The 21,005-nt window shown below is 45.0% G+C and overlaps 1 protein-coding gene across 6 annotated transcripts in view; it reads right to left on the bottom strand.

Annotated features, from left to right (window-relative positions):
• Golga4 (golgin A4) overlaps positions 1–21,005 on the bottom strand; it is an 86,181-nt gene that overhangs the window by 12,461 nt on the left and 52,715 nt on the right. For 5 of the 6 annotated variants that reach the window (XM_027415339.2, XM_027415342.2, XM_027415341.2 and 2 more), the window contains 8 exons: positions 19,423–19,554; positions 17,567–17,722; positions 11,793–15,991; positions 11,174–11,295; positions 10,322–10,452; positions 4,716–4,826; positions 2,562–2,582; positions 2,299–2,367 (listed from right to left, as the gene is read on the bottom strand). In XM_027415339.2, coding sequence (XP_027271140.1) covers positions 2,299–2,367; positions 2,562–2,582; positions 4,716–4,826; positions 10,322–10,452; positions 11,174–11,295; positions 11,793–15,991; positions 17,567–17,722; positions 19,423–19,554 — 4,941 coding nt within the window. The remainder of the gene's footprint in view (positions 1–2,298; positions 2,368–2,561; positions 2,583–4,715; positions 4,827–10,321; positions 10,453–11,173; positions 11,296–11,792; positions 15,992–17,566; positions 17,723–19,422; positions 19,555–21,005) is intronic. The other variant, XM_027415340.2, reaches the window with a different exon arrangement.

The raw sequence follows: 21,005 nt of genomic DNA, 5'->3' as shown, positions 1-21,005 counted from the left end.
ATGTGCATCCAGAATATATAACAAGCCCTAAAACAACAACAAAAGAAAACACACCCCAGAACCGCAGGACATTAATAAATACTACAAAGGAGAGAGAGATACAAAAGGCCACAAAGATGATTAAAAGATGGCTGGTATCATTACCACTGGAGAAATGTAAATGAACACTACAATGAAGCTACTTCCTCCCTTCTTGGGTGACTATAAAAAACAATCTTGCTGAATAGGATATGAAAACGGAGTCCTTACAAAACCACTGCTGTGGCATGGAGCAGTTGCTCTATGGAAAACATGTGGCAGTTTCTCAAGAAGTTTTAATACAGACAGTAATTCCTCTCCCTCCTATACCTATGCCCAACGGAACTGCGAGTGTTCAAGCAAACAGTGGCACAGAAGTTCAGGCATGGACACCTTAGTGCCAGCACTCAGGGGGGAGGGCCTTTGTGCCAGCCTGATCTACATTCTGAGTTCCAGGACAGTCAGGGCTACACAGAGACACCCTGTCTCAAAAAAAGAAACAAAAATCAATCAATCAATCAATCAAAATAAAAAATGATGCAGAAATGTTCTTAATGGTACTAATTGCTATAGGCAAAGGTGGAAACAATCCAACGGTGTGTGTAAACTGGTGAGTGGCTGTATACTGTACTAGGTCAATACCAGGGGATATGATTCACACCTGGCTCACAGAAGAAAGTAGGTAGGAAAGGAGCTGGGCATGGCAACACACACCTCTTATCCCAGCCAGGGCTACACAGTGAAGGAATGACGTTCTTTCTCACAGACAACATAGATGGATAGAGAGAATATAAACTGTTCCACTTGTGAAGCTATCATCCTAAGCTGTGTACTGAATGAGCCCATCAGATGAAATGCCCAGAGCATGCAAATCCACAGAAAACAGAAATGGTTGCAAGAGGCTAGAGGGAGAGGGTGACAGGGAATGGTGGTGAAATAAGTATGAACTTTAAAGAGAAACAGAAAGTGTAAAATGATGAATTTATGTTATGTGAACTTTATCACAATAAAAATGATGAGTATAAAACTCACAATGCTGTGCCGAGTTTGAAGGTTTAAAGACATGTAAGCAGGGAGTGAGCTTGCGAACGTAAATGAGGAGCTTTACCACTGGGAAAGGAAAGTAAAGCAACACTTTAACTTGGTGACTGTCTCCATGAACTTAAAAAAAAAAAAATACAAAAAGTTTCATGCATACTCGATGTCGACTAACTCAATGTCTCAGCAATTTTCAGGACTTGGGTAAGTGTACTTGAAGAAAAACGAGAACGCTGGGACACTGAGTCCCCTCGCATGGTCGAGTGACACAGGCAGTGTTCTCTGGTTTGGGGACAGCGTCACTCAGCATCATGCCCTGCACATAAACACACTTGGCACGGGCTTGTGCTGCTCCTGGAGGGCACTGAACTGATGACAGGCACTGTCCATGGGGACTATGTGTACAAATCACATGACATTAATTCAACCATTGGGGAAAAAACATTAGAGTAACTTTTGTATTTTTCCTTTGACAAACCAGAAAAATAACTCCTTATTACATAAATTATTACAATAATATAAACACAAAAAATATTCAAAATGTTAAACACTAGAAAGAGTAGGATAAAATGTCCTAGTATGTGGCTAGAGAAATGACTCAGCGATTGTGAGCAGTAGCAGGCAGTAGCTCCTCTAGAGGACCCAGGTTCAATTTCTAGTGTCCACATGGCCACTCACAACTATACCTTGTTTCAGGGGATACGTGCCAACAGGCATGCACATCGTACACAGATACATGCGTACACGCAAAATACACATACACATAAGATAAATCTTAAAAAAACAAACAAATGTTCTAGTTTAAACACATGCAATCATAAATGTAAAGACTGCCTCAAAGAACTTGTGGACTTAGAATTAAAATATCCTGTTTAAGACTGAAAGAATTCTGCTGGGTAGTGGGGCAAATGCCTTTAACCCAGGACTTGGGATGCAGAGGCAGAGGCAGAGGCAGAGAGGCAGAGGCAGAGAGGCAGAGAGGCAGAGAGGCAGAGAGAGAGGCAGAGAGGCAGAGAGAGAGAGGCAGAGGACAGAGAGCAGAGAGAGAGGCAGAGAGAGCAGAGCAGAGGCAGAGGCAGAGGAGGCAGAGGCAGGCAGATGTCTGTGAGTTTGAGGCCAGCTTGGTCTACAAAGTGAGCTTTAGGCCAGCCAGGGCTACACAGAGAAACCCTGCTCCAAAAAAACAAAAAAAAAGGGGGGGAAATCCATGTACACATCAACAGAAGCTGCACTGGCCAGTACCTGCTCTCTCAACTCCTGCTCCTTCAACTTGGAATCACTGATCAGAGTGGTCTTCTGGGCTAGCTGTGTCTAAAAGAACAAAAGCCAGACTGAGATTAGTGTCTTTCATCAATTCCTAGACATGTTTCTACACTGCCTGCAAAAAACTTTCTTTGGAGAAACAGGAGCTTTACGTTTTAACTTGTTAAAAAGGAGGGGGTGGGGAGGAGCATGCTCCTAAAATGTACTAGCTTTAGGAAACTTCAATGAAGAACTAATCTTACCTGTAGCTCCATAATTGTTTCCTGGAGATGGAAAAGAAAAACAAAATCAAAAAATGTAAACAATAAAACCAACAAGTAGAGGAAACAATAAAACAGCAGGATGAAATGACAAGCAAGTACGAAGCCAGCTTCCCACCCTATGAAAGTCAGCAGGTTTGAAATAAAGCAATTTCAAGTCTGTTTCTGAACTGGTCTATTTTTGTTATATAAAATGTCCACATGCACACATCCATAGACAGAGGAGAGGACTGAAAGGCTGTGTCAGCTCCAGCAACAGGGGAGACAGATGTCACTGCCGCACACACTGGGTGCTTTATCCTTCAGGGTTACTGGACACAAGAATACGTGCGTGGACCACTTGGGTAACTTTGTGAGCAAGTAGGTCAGAGCTCTCAAAGTCCTTTAGGACTTTTCTAAGCACAACCCCCAAAGCTCATGCTAGGCTCTGATTACAAACAGTTTCTCATGGAGCTCTCGGCACAGTACATGTGACTGAGGACCATCTAGAATACAGAAGGAATGCTGCATCAATGGGCAATGCCACTGTTTGGGAGGCTGAGACTGCTTGAGCAGAAGATTCAGAATAGCCTGGGAAACACGCCAGACTACCGTGGCAAATAAAAAACCAAAAATCACAATACTGACAAGCACTGAACATGCCCAAGGAGAATCAGAAGACTATAAATCTGTTCACAGTTATTATTTTCTCCTTTTCTATTGCAACAAGGTAAAGAACTCGGCATTGATATCAATTTCACAATGCGTCAACACAACACTATGGTAGTCAAGATGCCAGGGGAAGCTCATGTTAGTAAAATACAAGTGTTTTCACAGAAGTAATATTTAATAGCAAGGATGCCCACAGCCATGACCACACTCTAAACAGACAGGCAGAACGGCATTAATGGCTGTCCTAAAAGGAACGAGACCTTTCCACCTGCTCACAGCTCGTACAGATGTATCTGGTTAGGTGTGAGGCTCAGCAAAGCCTTTTATAAAGGCTTTGTCTCTGCATTTGGGGAAGGAGACCCATGTAACTGTTGTTGTCGGTGACTGACACTCCGCACTAAGTCTTCTCCAAGGTGGAGTCACAGACGGTGTCCGTCCATTTCCCTGAGAGCCTCATGACAAACAATGCTGTGAAAAAGACCATCCTAGAGCAGGGATGGCTGCCAGAAAAAAATGTTCCAGTGTCTGGCTTCTCAATCTGGGACTCACATGCTTTGTGGGTCTACAGCACGACGAGCAGCCAAGGGGCATGTGGCTTATGTTTCATAGCATCAATTTTAATTAAAGACTGTGGTTATTTAAAAACTGCCAAAGATGCAGAGCCAGCTCTGTCATGCCAGTCACCTCACCGAATCTGCATCTGCGTCTGGTCCAGCAGTCAAGCCAAGATGAACTAGCACAGAACGACTAAAAAACCACCATGTTCGAGCAATACAACTAAGGATATAGTATAATTAGAAGACAGATTAAATATGTCCAGAAACTACTGGCAGTTGAATGCTGCTAGGGCAGGGAGTCACTCATTACCTTCAGTGGTGTAACCACTGATAAACGGTTACTCACACATCAATGGGCAGCTTCATACCCACAGCCACTGGGATGGCCCAGATTAAAATCAGGGTCACAAAACAAAATGACATGAAGTGGAAGGGGACTTGCCAGGAAGAAAAGGGAGGGCTTGTGGGAGCAGGAAGGGCTAAGAGGACGGGGAGGGGTAGGTGTGACAGAAATGTAGTATATTCAAGTATGTCATTGTCAAGGAATATATAATAAAAGAAAAAACTAAAAGAGCATTTTAAAAAAGAATTTATAGCCCCAAACACAAAAATCTCAGTATGTCCCATTTGCTGTGGACAGTTTCTGATATTGTCCCAAAGATGTGAGGCTCAGTCTGCTCTGCTACATTGCCTGTGGAAGCCCAGGAAGCACAGCAAGCAGGAAGTCTAGGATTTAAATTCCACTACAACACTTAACATGAGCTCTGAACATTCTGTTGACCTCTTTGGGTGTGAGTGTGCTGACTGAAAAAGAAAAGCATGAGGCCTTAAAGGGATTAAATGAGATGAGGGTGTGTCAATGGGCCAGGCAAACCCGGGAAATGGGGTGTTTTCAAGAACCACAAGAAGAAACTCAAAGTCCTCTCACATTGTCCTCCGCACTCTCCTCCTGGTCTAGTCTGTGCTCGTATTTCTTCTGTAGCTCCTCAAGCTGAGTCTGCAGGTCATTTACTTTTGAAGTCATTTCTTCTTCACGGGCCTTCAGAATGAAAATAGCAATGCGGTAATAACATGGAAACCATGCAGAGGGGGAGCAGTGTAGAACACTCAGCAGTCTGTGAGACACACAGAGCTGTTTTTCTTATCCCTCTGCTCTCATAGCCGGCTAGTCTTCAGGCTACTCACTCTTCCTAGGACGCCGTGGCGCCCCATTACTTGCCCTCCATCCATCACCAAGGTCACCAACCTGCTGCCATCCTCTCACCCTAGGTTGAACAGGTCTCAAGCATGAGGGTCTAACAGTGTCACAGGTCCTGTGCTTTAAGGTTTGGGTACTTTCTACAGTAGGTACCTACCTATATTCAGGAAATAAAGTAGTCTTTCACACAGCTGGCAACCCACTGATCACAAGAAGCTGTGGAATGCTCTGGTTTCATTTTCTCCACTAGCTATGTAGGGGCTGTGTAACTCGAGAGTTGGTCATTGAAGCTTGTCTACATTTCACCTGTCTCCACGTGGAGTTGGCAGTAAGTATCATAATACAACTAATCTAACATGTTGGTGACCAGTGCAATCATCTTCATTTTCCCAAAATATTGCAAAAATAAATAAACAAAAAATAGACTGAACTAGAAAAAAAAATCTTATAGGTGATTTTTGTCCCCATAGTCCTACTCAGAAATTCTAACACACAAGTTACCATCTGTTCTGTTCCAAGGACACTAAGCTCTCCTAGGTCATAAATCTTGCAAGAGCTTTGTGCTAAAGAACATTTAGAGCTAGAATATCAATCTGACTTGAGTAAAGAATATGAGTGTGTGCTGAATGAGACATAACAGGAAAACAACCACCAACAGGGTCATTTAACAGTCACCGCCTGTCAGAAACATGAGGGACACCATTCTCAACAACAGACAGATGGTTAGGCACAGACAACACAGAAAGTCTGATTTTAAATAGCACTTCTCACGAAGAAGGCTAATGGGAAACAAACCTGCATGACCCTGTTATATGCTGGCCAGAGCTCAGCTGTCTCCTCACTGAGACACACCCTGACCTAGCCCCTCCTCCAACACCATCAACCTGGAACTGGGCTATGACTGTCCTTGGTCACGGCTGACTTGAGTCTGCCACTGCACATCCCTATGGTTACCCATGTCAGTGTGGCAGAGGCTCCACAGCTACTTCCTCAGGCACATGGTGACATTCAGCTATGTCGACACGCCCTTCAATAGCTGCAAATTACTACCTAAGCTAAGACAAGCCAGCCTTCTAAGAATTGGAGAAGAATCCCTAACGAATCATCTCTAACAAAAAATAGTTCTGGATCTGGTTGATGACTCAGTAGTAGGGGACTGACAACAAGGTACCAGGTCCGATAAATCCCCAATTCATCAGAAAAGGGGAAAAAAAGAGGAAGAGAGGAGTGGAGAACTCTAATTTTCTTGATTATATTCTTTAAAAGCAACAAACAAGAATGAAAGTTTACACCATTCTCAAATATACACGTGAATGTGTTTAAGTTTTTCTAAATTAAAATTAAGCTTAAAACTTTTTAAAGATGCAGCACAAAGAGGTCACAATCATGAAGACTCAGGTTCATACTCATGCAAAAAGCCAGATTTGGTGGTACAAGCCTATACCTCCAATGCTAGTGGGAAGACCTTGGGGTTCAATCCACCACCGGAATTTCAGGTTCAGTGCATGACCACACCACAGAAAGCAAGATGGAGAGCAGCTGAGGAAGACACCTGACTCTGGCATCCCCACTGTCTTCACTGCTGTGAAGAGTTACCATGACCACAGCAAACTCTTAAAAGCATCTAACTGGGACTTTGCTCACAGTTAGTTTCACAGTCCGTCCGTTATCACCATGGCGGAAGCATGGCAACACACATGGCCCTGAGACAGCAGTGAGAGCCACACCCTGATCTCAGGCAGCAGGCAGAGATCCAGTGACTACACTTGGCTTGGGCTTTGAAACCTCAGAGCCCACTCCCAGTGACCTACCTTCTTCAACAAAGCCACACCTCCTTAGCCTACTCAAACATCCTCCAGGGATTAGACATTCAAACAGAGGAGTATCACATGAGGAGGTAAGGTGTGGCATGGCTTGCTCTTTCTCAGCATTTCCCTCTATATCTGACTCTGGCCTTTTATTATCTAGACTAATTTAGGCCTCCAATTACATAAGAGCCTTGGGGGACAATTCTCATTCAAACCACCACACTTATACACATGTATGACACGGGTGGTAACAAAGACCCAGAGCATGAGCAAAGTTAAATGAGTGAAGAACAGACTCAACCTGAGTCTAACTGAACAGACTTTGCTAGGAAAACGGAGTATCTCTGGGCACTTTCAGTATCATCAGACAGACACGTGGGGAGGGGAAGGAGACCCAGCAGCAAGGAGATCAGGAGGCGGGGTCACCCAGCAGACTGGATCAGAGGAGAGGCAGCACACAGTAGTAGCATCGGTAGAGACAAGAGGGACAAGAGCTAACTCGATGACAAAGTGCATCTTAAGAGTCCAGCGTATAGTAGATGCCATGCTGGGGATGTAAGCAGATCCCTAACTACAGAGACACACTTGTGTGAGGGGCTTAGGAACCTGTGATTCAGGAACAAGTTTCTCAACTCTTCAGATGTGGAAGATAAGAACATTATTCTAAAGGACAGCCAGCAATCCTGGCACTTGGAAGGCAGAAGCTGGGTGACCAAAAGTTCAAAGCCAGTTCAAGGTCAGCCTGGGCTACATGGGACCCTGTCTCAAAAAACCAAACCAAAACAAAACAAAACAAAAACACACACAACAAAAAGAAATGCTATCTATGATAGTAAGGGGAAAAATGAAATTCTTTGTGCTTAAACTGGCCATTAGCACACCACAGAACTATCAGAATTGAGAAAGTGCAGCAGTATACGGTCAATGTGACAGCAACTTTTCAGAAGGGAAAAGGGGGACGGAGTGAGGTGAAGAGGAGAAAGAAACAGCTTTTCTCTGATCCTCAGAGCCTGGAGTCTGCCCATCATGCTAACTTAACATGGAAGAGCTCACAAGGGTTGAGCCTGTTGATGCATACCATTAAAATAAAGCTCCCCTTCCTAAAAGCGTGGTGACTAGAAAATATGACTAAATGAGGCTGTCGTATGATTTACATTAAACATGCAAAGGCCATGCCAGCTGGCTGTGAGGCTAAGGAAGGAGCCTGGGAAAGAGTGCGCCTCCCTCCTGTCCACCCACACCACTGCCCCACAACTGCAGCTTGGAGTGTGTTTCCCAGTTCCCTTCGCACAGCTGCCAGAGCACTGTAGCTACCTGTCTTCCTGGCCCTCAGCCCTGCACCTACAGAGGTTCATCATGGTGAACAGTCTACTTTCTAATGACCTGTTGTAGGATATTTGTTCACACTGTGTGAAGATGTGTCACCGTAATTGGTGTAATAAAAAGCTAAACGGCCAAGAGCGAGGCAGGGGAGGTTAGGTGGGACTTCCAGGAAGATCGAGAAATTCAGGGGGAGTTGAGCACACAGAATGGGGGAGTGGTACAGAATCACATGGCAGAACATAGATTAATAGAAATAGATTAATTGAAGTTGTAAGAGCTAGTTGTGAACAAGCCTAAGCCAAAGCCAAGGTTTCATAATTAATTAGTCTCCCTGTCACTATTTGGGAGGCTGGTGGTCCCAGAAATAAAGTCAACAATGACCCATATATCCACATACAGAGAAGGAATCACAAAAAAGAGCTCGTTCCTTCCCTGAAGCTCCCAGCCTGATTACTCACAATCAATAGCTGTTACCTTTTTTTGTTTTTGTTTTTTGTTTCTTTTTGTTTTTTTGAGACAGGGTTTCTCTGTGGCTTTGGAGTCTGTCCTGGAACTAGCTCTTGTAGACCAGGCTGGTCTCGAACTCACAGAGATCCACCTGCCTCTGCCTCTGCCTCCCGAGTGCTGGGATTAAAGGCGAGCGCCACCACCGCCTGGCAGCTGTTACCTTCTTAAAGTTCCTTCCTTGGAAAGACATCTGTATTTATGAAATAGGCAAAGGTCATGATGACTCTCTACTCCAAAGTTCAATATATTGTGTTATGCAAACACTTAACTACACTAAGGCTGCCTTCCCTTCTGTACAAAAACAAAACAGAACAAAAGCACAATAGCAAATACCAGATGATAAAACTAAACTAGGTACATACCTCAGGTATACTAGGTACACTGCATGATCAAACATTCAATAAGGAGTCAAGATGTGACTGTATTTATTTATTTTTAAACAAGTTCTTATATAGCCCAGGCTGGCCTTGAACTCCCGATCCTAACTCAGCTTCTCAAGTGCTAGGATTACAGGCATGTATCACCAACACCTCAACAGATTTTTTAAAAAATGAATTTATTATTCATGTGTATGTGCCTACATAAGATTAGCTATATCGTATGCATGCAAGTGTCCATGAATTTATGTGTACTGGGAATGTGCAGGCCCATAGAGGAAAGAAGAAGGAACTAGATCCTGCGGAACTGAAGTTACAGTTAGCTGTGAGCCACCAGAGAGGTACTTGGACTAGAACCTGGATCCTCTGCAAGAGCAGTAAAATCTCTTAACTACTGAGCTATCTCTCCAGCCCCCTGGCTGGATTCTTAAAAACTTAACATAAATATACTTTGAAAGTACAAGAAAATCTACAAATACTTTTCAATTTTTCCAATGAGAATTAAAGCTTACAAATTACACAAACTTGACTGACATTCCATATTCTATAATTTAACTCAATTCAATTACATTTAAAATAATGATTACTACAATCTGTTCTAGCTCACATGTGTACTGCTTCACAGTCAGTTGAAGGCTATGGCTCTTCCAGAACAACAAATATTTCTTGGCGTATGATGAAGTAAGGCTTGGAGTAACTGCCTTACAGAGAATAATTGACATTGTTTTATATCTGAAAACATTCTTAGGGTCCAAATTTCTTACTAGCATTCATGGCTTATTTTATTCTGCTAATGCAGTGCCATTAGAGCAAGCACTTTCCAATACCCATCCACTAAGCACTTAGCTGACAAATTCCCTTCTTTCCCAGCCCACCCCCACCCTGGACCATCAAAACTCTGGAATGAGTGGAGAAGGAATGGGCTGGCTGGCCGTCCTGGGAAGACCCCATCTAAGCCTTAGACACTGTAACTGCTCTGGTTCCCAGACCTCAGCCATACCTCAAAGCCTCACTTTAGTCTAGTTTCTGTCAAAGGAAAAAAATGTCTCTACATCTGGGGCTGGAGAGGTGGCTCAGAGGTTAAGAGCACTGACTGCTCTTCCAGAGGTCCTGAATTCAATTCCCAGCAACCACATGGTGGCTCACAACCATCCGTTATGAGATCTGGTGCCCTCTTCTGGTGTGCAGATAGACATGGAGCAGAGTGTTGCATACATAATAAATAAATAAAAAAAAAAATCTTAAAAAAAAATATCTCTACATCTGAAATCAGCACTCCCATAAAACACAGACTATTTCAAAAGATAATTAAAGTAAGTACATCAAGGATCTCCTCGTATCTCCTGGCTGTTCTTTTCAGGTCATCGTCTTTCTCCGCAATCTTTCTGTGCAACTGTTGCGTCTCTTCCTGGTGGCTCTCCAGAAGCTCAGCTTCCACCTCCTGGGCCTTATCTAGCACAGGACAGGGGACACACATGAGAAAACACATCGTGACTGTTTATCTCTACTACAGGACAGGGGACACACAGGAGAAAACACATCGTGACTGTCAACATGCCAACAGCAGTAGGAATTCTCATTTCAAATCAATGTTCATGAAATTCAGCAGAAGGGGCATGGTGAGGTATGAGGCAGGTTTGAGAACTTCCTAGAGACCCTGGAAGAGCCCTTTCTTGGACACGGACCATTTTCCAATTTCCCTCTAGTTAACGGCACACCACACCTACCACAAGGGCAAAAACAGAACAGGCTGTGGACTGATGGGGGATGACCTTCTGTGTATATGTTTCTCTTATTGGTTGATGAATAAAACACTGTTTGGCCAATAGAGGCAGGAAGATAGGCAGGACTAGGAGACGAGAAGAGTTCTGGGAAAGGTAGTCAGAGGGACCGTGAAGAGACACCATGTAGCTGAATGGAGTAACAGGTCTGGGCATTTTCCAGTCAGGCAAGACCACATGGAAATACATAGATTTGTAGAAATGGGTTAATAATTAAGTTAGAGCTAGCCAATAAGAAGCCCTAGCCATCGGCCACAATTTTATAACTAATATAGCATCCGTGTGTTTCCATGGGGCTGAGAGGGCTGGTGGGACCGGGCGGGACAAGAAAACTCTAGCAACAGTGGACTCAGCCGAGGGTGGTCTCCTGCCAGGTTCAAAGCTGTACTCACGGATGGTCTCCTGAATGGTCCTTTCTAGTTCCTGCTCCTTCTGTGCCAGCTGGGTATTAAACTCCCTCATCAGCTGCTTCAGGATGGAAGTGTGTTTCAACTCAAGATCCTCTTGCTCCTGTCTGAGTAACAAGAGTGGACAGCGGTGACAGCTGCCTCCAAAGAGCAAGTTACAAAGAGGTTTCAAAGCAGTTTGCACAATGTGCTCTCACTGTTAGGGAGGCAATTTTGAGTGTGAGTGTGTCCAGGTAGAGAAAACTAGAGATACCGAAACCCTGACTACCTCCAGTGACTGACCCTGGGGCCGGGGGAGCGGCTCTTTCCCACTTTAAACTTCTTCACTACACATGAATGTTACTGTCACAGTGTTATGCTAAAGACAGCCAACAATGAGACCATTACTCAAGACAAGGCAGCCAGCAGCTGCGATCTTACCCGCAAGACAAGGTGTGTCCCCTTAATGAACATGGAATAACACTGCCTTCTGCCCCAAATTTTCATTTCTCCTTAGCATTTAACTTACTGGATCTATGCAACGCTTTGGGAAGATACACGTGTCTCCATTACAGACTGTGTGTGCGTGCGAGCACCCACCCACCCAGGTGGGAACAGCACTCACTTGAGCTTCTCCTCCGCTTCCTGCGTGCACTCTCTCTTCAGGATGTCCAGCTCCTGCTGGTGCTCCTTTCTCAGCACACGAAGATCTTTCTGGAGCCTAGCCACCTCCCTGCTCAGCTTCTGCTTCTCCCGCTCTGCCCCTGCTAACTTTAACTCCAGGTCATTACGCTGGGTGTCCATGTTATTCCCCAATTTCGGTTGGATCACCTGCAATTTGGAATTTTCCTCAGAACTATCTTCCAAAATTTCCACAGATTTATTTTTCCCATCCATTTCTTGCTGTGAGGCTTGCGATTTCTCGTATTTTAAGGTCAACGTCTCCAATTCAAGTCTATGTGAGTCCCTCTCTCTTACTAAGTCTGACTCCAGTTCTTTTACCTTCTGTTCCAGGGTCTGGCAGGTTCGCTCCTTTTCCTGGAGGGTTTTCTGGACACTGTCAACCACACTTGCCCAGTTTTGCTTCATTCCTGTATTGTTTTTACCAGTTTCTTCTTCCATGGGCTGGGATGCAATGAAGGAACAGTTCATCTTCTTTTCTTCGAGTTCTTCTTGAAGACGTCCTATCAAAATCTGATCGTCCAGTTGTTTGGCTTGGGTGTGGTCTAACTTCATGGAGAACTGCATTTCAGACAGAGAGAACTTCGACTCACCTGTGCCCTGCTCCAACCTGTGCAGCAGCTTCTCTTTTTCAACTAATCTTCTCTGTAGTGCGAGGATCCTTTCTTCACACGCCTTGTGCGTACAGCCTTGGGAATCTGCTGCTTCTTGTTCGGAAGATGCTGCCACATTTTGTATGGATCTGGACATAATCACTGTCTCCGATTGTAGAGAACTTTCTAGGTTTTTAAGTTTTTCTTCCAGGATGTGAATTTGCTTTTCTCTGTCTTGTAATTTTGCATTCAGCTCACTCAACTGGCTTTCTGTATCTTTTTCATACTGCTGTTTTTTCTCTTCCATCTGAGACAGTAACTGCTTCCTGATGGCAGCGATTTTTTGCTCCGCCTTCCTCTTCAGCTCCACTTTTGAGGCACTTTCTAACTCGAGCTTGTCCTCTAAAGCTTTTAACTCCCCGTCTCTGCTTTTCACACTTGAACTCACATGTTCTAGCTCTTTCTTCATAATTCCAAGTTCAGTCTCCAGGGAGGACACTTGCTTTTCTAGTCTCAGGACATTTTCCTCAGCCTCCCTAACCCTGTTGTCTTTCTCCTCTCCCAGCTCTTCAAAGTGTTGAAGTTTCTGAACCAGTTCATTCCGCTCAGTGTCCTTCTCTTGGTTGGAATTCTTAAGTATTTCATTTAGGGACTCAACTTCTTTCCTCTTGTGAGCAATGCAGTCCTCTAACTCAACAACCCGAGCCGCCTGCACCTTTAACTCGGCCTCTAAGTCCCGCTCCTTCGTCTCCATCTCGTTCTTCCTGTCTGCCACCTCAGCCTTTAAACACTCCAGTCTTTCATTCTGCTGATCAAGGTCTTCCTTCAGCAGCTGTATCTGCTCACCCTTTTCAGCAGCCTCCTTGGCTTTCACGTCAAGCTGTGTCTGCAAGTCTTTAATAGTGCTCTGGTACTGTGCGAATCTGGGCTGGGCTTTTTTCTTCCACTCGGAGAACTTGTTGGACCAATGATCTACCTGCTCAAGAGCAGACATTTTCTCCTTACTCAGAGTGTCGACTTTCAGAGACAGCTCTTGCAGCTGACCCTGCAGCTCCATTTGTCGCTCCTCATGCTGCTTGCTCAGTGACGACATGGCTGCTGCTTTGTCACTTAGGCTGACGCTGTTCTCCAGCTGAGCACTGAGATCACTGAGCTGTGTGCGAAGGCTGTCAATCTCAGCCGTCTTCTCCGAAAGCTCTCCTCTCAGTAGTGTAACAGCATTGATGTTCTCTGATAACTCTTTCTTCAACTGTGTGATGCAAGACTCCTTTTCAGAGGCCGCCTGCTGCTGCTGGCCTCCTTCCTTCTGCAAGGCTTCCTTTTCTGTGACGAGACCCTCGATATCAGCCTTCATGGCCTTAATCTGGTTTTCTTTTTCTTCCAGCTGATGGGTGACCTGTTGAACAGAGCTCTTGAGTGTGTGTTGCTCTTCTGTCAGCTGTTTAAGCTGTGCTTCTAATTCAGAGACCTGGCCTGTTTTCATGAGCAGTGCCTCCCTAACTGTGGCGGTGTGCTGCCGGCAGCGCGAAAGCCTAGAGAGAATGGCATCTGTTTTGTCACCGCTGACGCTGAGCAGTTCATTTGTTTTAGCTTCTAACAAAGCTTTGGTTTTCTCACAGCGACTGTCTAACTGAGATGCGAGTTCCCCAAGCAGGGTTTTGAGGGTCAAGCTTTTGTCCTCTAGGCTCTTCCTACTGCTGTCCTGAGCAGCCCTGCAGCTGCGGAGCTCCTCCTCTGCAGCCTGCACCTTGCTCAGAAGCTCAGAGACCCTGAGCCTCCCCCTCTCACTCAGCACTTTCAGGTCCGCCAGCTCCTTCTCCAGAGAAGCCTTCTCCTTCAGAGAACAACCCAGATCCATCTCCAGCTTTTCAACTTGTGATTGCAACTGCGCCTCCTTCTGAGAAAGTGAGCCGATGTGGGCAGACTTCTGCTCTAGCTGTTCCTGCAGACGTGTGAGCACCGCACCCTGCTTAGCAGCCGCCTCCTTCAGCCCCACAGCTGCCTTGCTCACCTCCTCTTTTTCAGACTCCAGTGTGAGCAGCTTCTGCTTCAGCTCTGTCAGCTCTTGTTCCTTCTCCTCTACGCGCCGCTCATGCTGGTCCCGCAATTCTTCAGCCTGATGACTGAGTCTCTTTTCCCAGCACTCTGTGACGTCATCAAGTTTTCGCTGGTGAGCTTTGGTCAGGCTTTCAATCTGCTGCTTTTGGTTGGCCTCCAGTCTTGACACGGTGTCGCTGATCCCCGCTGAGTTGGCCTGTGCCATTTCCAGGATTTGGGCATTGAACTGTTTCTCTTTCTGACTGAGCTCTAGGACGGTATTTTCAAGCTCTTTCTTAAGTTTGGCTTCCTGATCCAACAACTTTTTCTTTGTTTCTTGCATTTCTTTTGCTTTCTGCTTAATTTTTTCCACCCTTTTTTCCTGATTTTTAAATTTGGTTTCATATTCCTCATGCAAAATACTAATACTTTCTTCTTTGGAAGACAATTTCTGTTTGAGGGCCTCGATTTCTTCTCGCATTTGTAAAATGACATTTTCCTTTTCCATCAGGATTTGCCTTGTCTCCTCCTTCTCCATGTGACTGTCCTTGAGCTGTGACTCGTGAAGCTGGGCTAACGATCTGCCTTTCTCCTCCAGCTCACGCTTCTGCTCCTCAAGCTGCTGTGCCTGTGCTCTCCGAGTGTCTAGTTCCATACACATGTGCTTTTCTTGTGTTTCCAGGTCAGCTACCTGCTTGGTAAGAAGGTTCTTCTCTGTTTCCAGATCCAACACCTTCTGCCGCATTTGGGCCAGCTGCTCCTCATACAGGCCCATCTGCTCATGTGTGGTGCTCTGTTGTGAGTGTAGGAGGTCCAGCTTAGCCAAGGCCTGCTGCAGCTCCCCAGCAGACTTGTGAAGATGAGCTTCAAGATCGTCTATTCGAGCCTGCTGCTCTTTCAGGTGTTCGTCTCTCTCCTTCAGGAGAAGCCCCAGCTGGTTGAGTTCATCTTTCAGGGTCTTCTCGGTTCTCTGGACAGTTATTTCTTGTTCCTTACTCATGCTGTCGACCTCGTGCTGGTGGTGCCGCCTCTGCTCCTCCAGCTCGGCCTCTAAAGCCTGCTTCATTTTCTCTGCATCACCCCTCAAAACAGAAAGCTCCTCAGCGAGCTGCTCACGGGCTTTCAGTGCTTCTGCCAGCTCCGAAGATAGTGATTCCAGCTCTGTCTGCTTCACGTCCAACTTCTCCAAGGTCTTTTCATTCATGTCTCGTATGTGGGCCTGGAAAAGACTCTCCTTCTCCTTTAGTAAGGCGTCTTTATCTTGTTCATACTTCTTTCTCAGCTGCTCCACTGCAGTCTGATGCTGCTGTGTGAGACCCTGGAGTCTCTCAGCCCACAGGCTGTCCTGCTGCTGCTGGAGACGCTCCAGCTCTGCCCTGTGCTTCTCAGTCATGGCTGTGAGCTCTTTACTGTGCTTATTCTTCTCAGCTTCCAGATGAACAGCTAAATGCTCTGACTGAGTTTTGCTTTCTTGTAAGCTTTTTTCCAAGGAGGTTTCCAATTCAAGTATTCTCTGTTGATGAAAACGGGTGCACATAAGAAAGGGCAGACAATACACCGTGCTCAGTCACAAACGGAATCACGAACTCAAACTCAGTTCTGTGTTTGCTCTATATACTTGGGTAACCATTTCAACTATCTCTATTTTCAAAAATATTCTAATGGGAAAATAAAAAAAGAAATCACAAAACAAATAATAATGGCAGTGAGCTTGGTAGGATGATTGGCCTCCATACTCCATGCTTTTAGGTTACAATAACATTTTATTGCTTTCATAATGTAACTTTGAAGGAAAAAGTATCTCATTTTTCTATTCCCAAAGGCATAGACTGTAAAACTTAAAATTTTTATTGTGTGTGTGTGAAAGCAACGGGGGTGGGGGGTGGGGGGGGTAGGCACCAGCTATGAAGGCCAGAGATCTTTGGGGATTCGTTCTCTTCCTCTACTATGGGTTCAAGATATGGCTGAAATGGCCAGGCTATGTAGCAAACACTTTGCCCTGAGCCATCTCACTTGCCTAGCATGTTTTTTCTTTTTTTTTAAAGACACTTCTTAAACATATTTTGCCAAAGGTTTCTGTTATCTCACAAAGTATTAACCTTCACTCTGAACATCAGAGCTGGGAATGTCCTAAGAAACTGACAAGCCCAATGTCTCGGTGGCTGGCAAAGAAAGTGGGATGCAACGCACTTCCAAACAAGCGAGTGCTTCAGTGTCGTGGTGCCCACCAGCTGCACACATGCCTGAGGCGTGGGTAAAGGGAATCGAAGAAGGCTGACAATGTGGAAGACTGCGACTGTTGACTACATAGTGGAGGACCTAAATGCCGTCAGCACCTCTACTGTGGCAGCACGCCTCTACCACTGAGGAGAGGCCAGAGACCGTAAAACCATGCAGACACACACAAACGCTTCACTCCAGAACCACTATGAAAAATGGGTAAGGTTTTAACTGTGACAAAGGTAGAGCATGGATTATATTTAGGACACACTGTATGATGAACCCAGACAAGTAGGAAGGTGTCAGAATATATGCCTGCTGACAAAGTGAGGCCACTTCCTAGTGACCAAGGGTGGATAAGCAGTAGAGTAGAGGGAGACATTGCAGAGTCCTTGTGCTAAGAGGCAGAGTCAAGACCTGCCAGAAACATGGGGAGCTGGGAGCAAACCAAGGACAATGTGGCAAAGAGAATCCAAAGCCCAAAAGTATTCCCATGAACACTTCTCATTAAAGATGAAGAGCATGTGTACATAAACCCAACCCCACAAGCCAGAAGCTTATCAGAGCCTGATGCTGACTGGATAGAGCAGTCTCCATAGACACATGCATCCCCAGCTCCAGGGACAGTCCTCACAGATACACACATCCCCAGCTCCGGGGACAGTTCCCACAGAAACACAAACTCCCAATTCTGGGGACAGTCCCCACAGACACATGCCTTCCCAGCTCCAGGGACAGTCCCCAGAGACACACACATCCCCCATCTCTGGGGACAGTCCCTATAGACACACACACTCCCAATTCTGGGGACAGTTCCCACAGACACAGGCATCCCCAGCACTGGAGCCCAAATAGCACGTGAACTCACAGTTCGGTAAACCTCTGCTTCTCGCCCAAGTTCCTGGAGTTTATTTTCACTCTCTGAAAGGATTGCTTTTTTCTGCAGCTCTAACTCTTCTAGAGCCAAGGAATCTTGCTGCTCTTTTTCTTGGATGAGCTTCAAATATTCTGATTGACTTTTTTCCTGTGCCAAAAACAATTAATATCATCTCAATCCGACATAAATCTTCGGCATTCCCAAAGTCCTTCAGTGGAATCATGCTTTCCATTTGATCTGCACCCATCCCTGTGAGATAAGCAACAACATCTCAATGCAGGACCCAGGCTCTGAGCCCTTCCAGTGTAGCCAGCTCTGAAAATTTTCAGTTTAGTACAGGAACATCCACGGCAAAGGCTAAGAGCACTTTCAACATTAAATTAGCACACTGAACTGTAATTTCTTGATTGCACTCCAACTTCTAAGTGTGCTTATCTATACTGTTGTTTAAAGAGTGAGTGTGGATACACAATATTATACATCACTATACCATGGTGACACACAGGTTTTTACAAAATTATTTCTATAATTATACTACAGAATTGACTAATAAGATAGAATTATCTACAACCTCAACTTCAGCATTTTTAAGTATACTTTATAGAGGAAATGTTAAAGTCTGTTGAGTTAAGAAGGGTTTAAACCTGTGTGTGTGTGTGTGTGTGTGTGTGTGTGTGTGTGTGTGTGTGTGTGTGTGTGTTTGCGCGCTCTCGCGCACCTGTTTGGATGTCTTTCTTCCTCTACTGGAAACAGAGCTGAGCGTGTCACTTCCTAGAAGATAGACAGCACTGGTGCCAGCGTTCAAAAGCCACAGCAGGCCCTTTTAGCACTATTCCCAGATTCATTTATGTACCACTGTGTTCTTTAATTTCCATGCCCCTATTTTTATTTTATGCTGTCCTGATATATATTATCTTAATTTCTTTCTGGAGCAATTTTTTTTTTCTTTCCTTTTTGTTTTTTTTTGCCATTGGGTTTCTCTAGCCCTAGCTGTCCTAGAACTCACTCTGTAGACCAGGCTGGCCTCGAGCTCAGAGATCCACCTGCCTCTGCCTCCCAAGTGCTGGGAATAAAGGCGTGCACTAAATGCCTATTTCCCCTCCAGAGATTAGAAAATTTGTCATCTCAGTAAGAATCAATGCTGCTAGAAATGCTGAGAAACTTGGACAATCAGGGAGGGAGGGAGGGAGGGAGGGAGGGAGGGAGGGAGGGAGGGAGGGTTATAACTCCAGACAGTGCTCCCAATCCTGCACTGAACATGTTTAAAAACCACACACATTACTTTATGAATGATAGTTTCAGGTATTTTCTGGATAATTTCATATCAAAACAAACCACATTTTGGCATTATACTTTTTATGGTGGCTCAAATAAAAGGTTTTTACAAGTGAGGAAAATTACTTTTTATTTTAAATATTCAAATCACATTTTCAGCAAAAATCTGAATCTTTGCTTTTTTGACTATTATTTTATTCATTAGGTAGTTTGCTATTTTCACTTTTTAAACATCAGATGAATTCAAAGTTTTGCTCTTAAGCTTCAATTCAGAATAACCTGTGGGAGCCCATCAATGCAGCCAGTATGCTGGGCTTTGAGACAACTGACCATCTTTTCCTTTCCTCCCTCTAATTATTGCCTACGGCTAGGATGGAAAGGGGCAGGCAAACAAACCGACTGATGACAGCTGGGCACCTCAGAAATTGAATTTCATACACACTAAGCCAACCAGCCCTTTCTGCTTGCCTCCTATCCTCACACACACAGAGGTCGGAGGTCGGGGCTGCTGGACCCCACGTCACCTGAGTGCAGGGCAGCTTTGTGGTTACCTCTGACAAAACAGCACTTACAAGAGCTATTTTCATCTGCTCATGCAGCTCCCTCTCTCGGGTCTGGAGCTTTCTGGCCAGTTCCTGCTCTCTGCTGGCCAGCTCCTCTGCATGCAGCCTCTGAAGTTCAGCAAGTTGTTCTTCTGAGGTCTTCTGAAAACAAGCCAGAAGATAATGAAAACACCCAGAAAAGCCATGCCACTCTACAACCAAGTCACCCTGCCCTGAAACTAAGCATGCTAGTAACTTAAGGAAACATAAGAACACACTCCAAAGTCAGAGGAGTAAAAAGAAAGCCCATAAAAGAGACTGAGGGTTACATGGGGCCCTATGGGGCTGAGGCTGCACTTCCATACAGTGAATGCCCTGCTGGTCAGGGAAGAGCAGAGGGGACGGGAGGCAGGCAGGAGACAAGAACGCTGCACTCGGAACAGAGGCTTCACTGTGGTCAGGCTGCACCTAGCTTTCTAGGAAGGCATTATTTATTAAAGAGTTACTGGCTTTGCTCTTTCTTGAAAAGAAAAACTCAACTTCATAAAACTACCAAATTCCCCCATATAAATCTAGAAAGTTAATGTAATCAAACACCAAAAGAATGATGGAGACTGCTCAGGAGACAAAGATTTACATGTTAGAATAGTCAACACTGAGCACTGCCCCCAGCACTACCACCAACAGAAGAGGCGGCGAGGGGAGGCTACCAGGCAGAGGGTGATTGCTCAGACACAGTGAATACCACAGTGCCGCAGCAGTGCGAAGCACCCAGCACCAAAAAAAAAAAAAAAAAAAAAAAAAAAGAGGACACATGCTCAACATCTGGCACACTTATTACACAAAAGAGATAACAGCATGTCAGGGGCAAAGGGCACATTACTCCACACATGGTTTGGAGTAGGATGGGAGTCCCTGGGAGCATATTATTAAATACATGATTTAGAGACTGCCAGCAGTGCCCTGGGAAAAACTAAATTGGATTTCAACCTTATTCCTCATACCAAATATATTTCAGTCAGAACAAAGATGCAACCACAAACAAATCAAAGTATCCAAATGTCAAAAGAAAACAACAGAATTGGAAAAAACAACAGAAACCATAAAACATGGTGACTCACATCTATAAGCCTAGCATTTGGGAGGCTGAGGCAGGATAGATAGGGGCTAGCCTGGGCTACATGGTGAATCCTGTAATTAATTAATTACAATGTAATTAATTAAAACCCAAAATAAAAATACACAAAAAAACAGTGGTCTCAGAATTGGGCATGTGTGTACTTTGCTTTTTGTCATGACTGGACTGAACTAGGGCCCTGCATGTGCCAGGCATGTACCCTGCCACTGACCTCTGTCCCCAGTCCCCCATGTGTGGGTTTTGTTGTTGTTGTCGTTGTTGTTGTTTCTGTTTTGTTTTTTCGAGACAGGGTTTCTCTGTGGCTTTGGAGTCTGTCCTGGAACTCACTCTTGTAGACTAGGCTGGCCTTGAACTCACTGAGATTTGCCTGCCTCTGCCTCTGGAGTGCTGGGATTAAAGGCGTGCACCACCAACGCCCAACAGCCCCCCATGTGTTTTACAACAGAGCTGAAGGCAGACCCTGAGATGGCTCAGC

This window comes from Cricetulus griseus, chromosome 4, assembly GCF_003668045.3.
Source record: "Cricetulus griseus strain 17A/GY chromosome 4, alternate assembly CriGri-PICRH-1.0, whole genome shotgun sequence".
In the NCBI taxonomy this organism is placed as follows: domain Eukaryota; kingdom Metazoa; phylum Chordata; class Mammalia; order Rodentia; family Cricetidae; genus Cricetulus; species Cricetulus griseus.
Note: the sequence above shows the minus strand (reverse complement) of the source record. Positions and strands in the feature narration are given on the sequence as shown.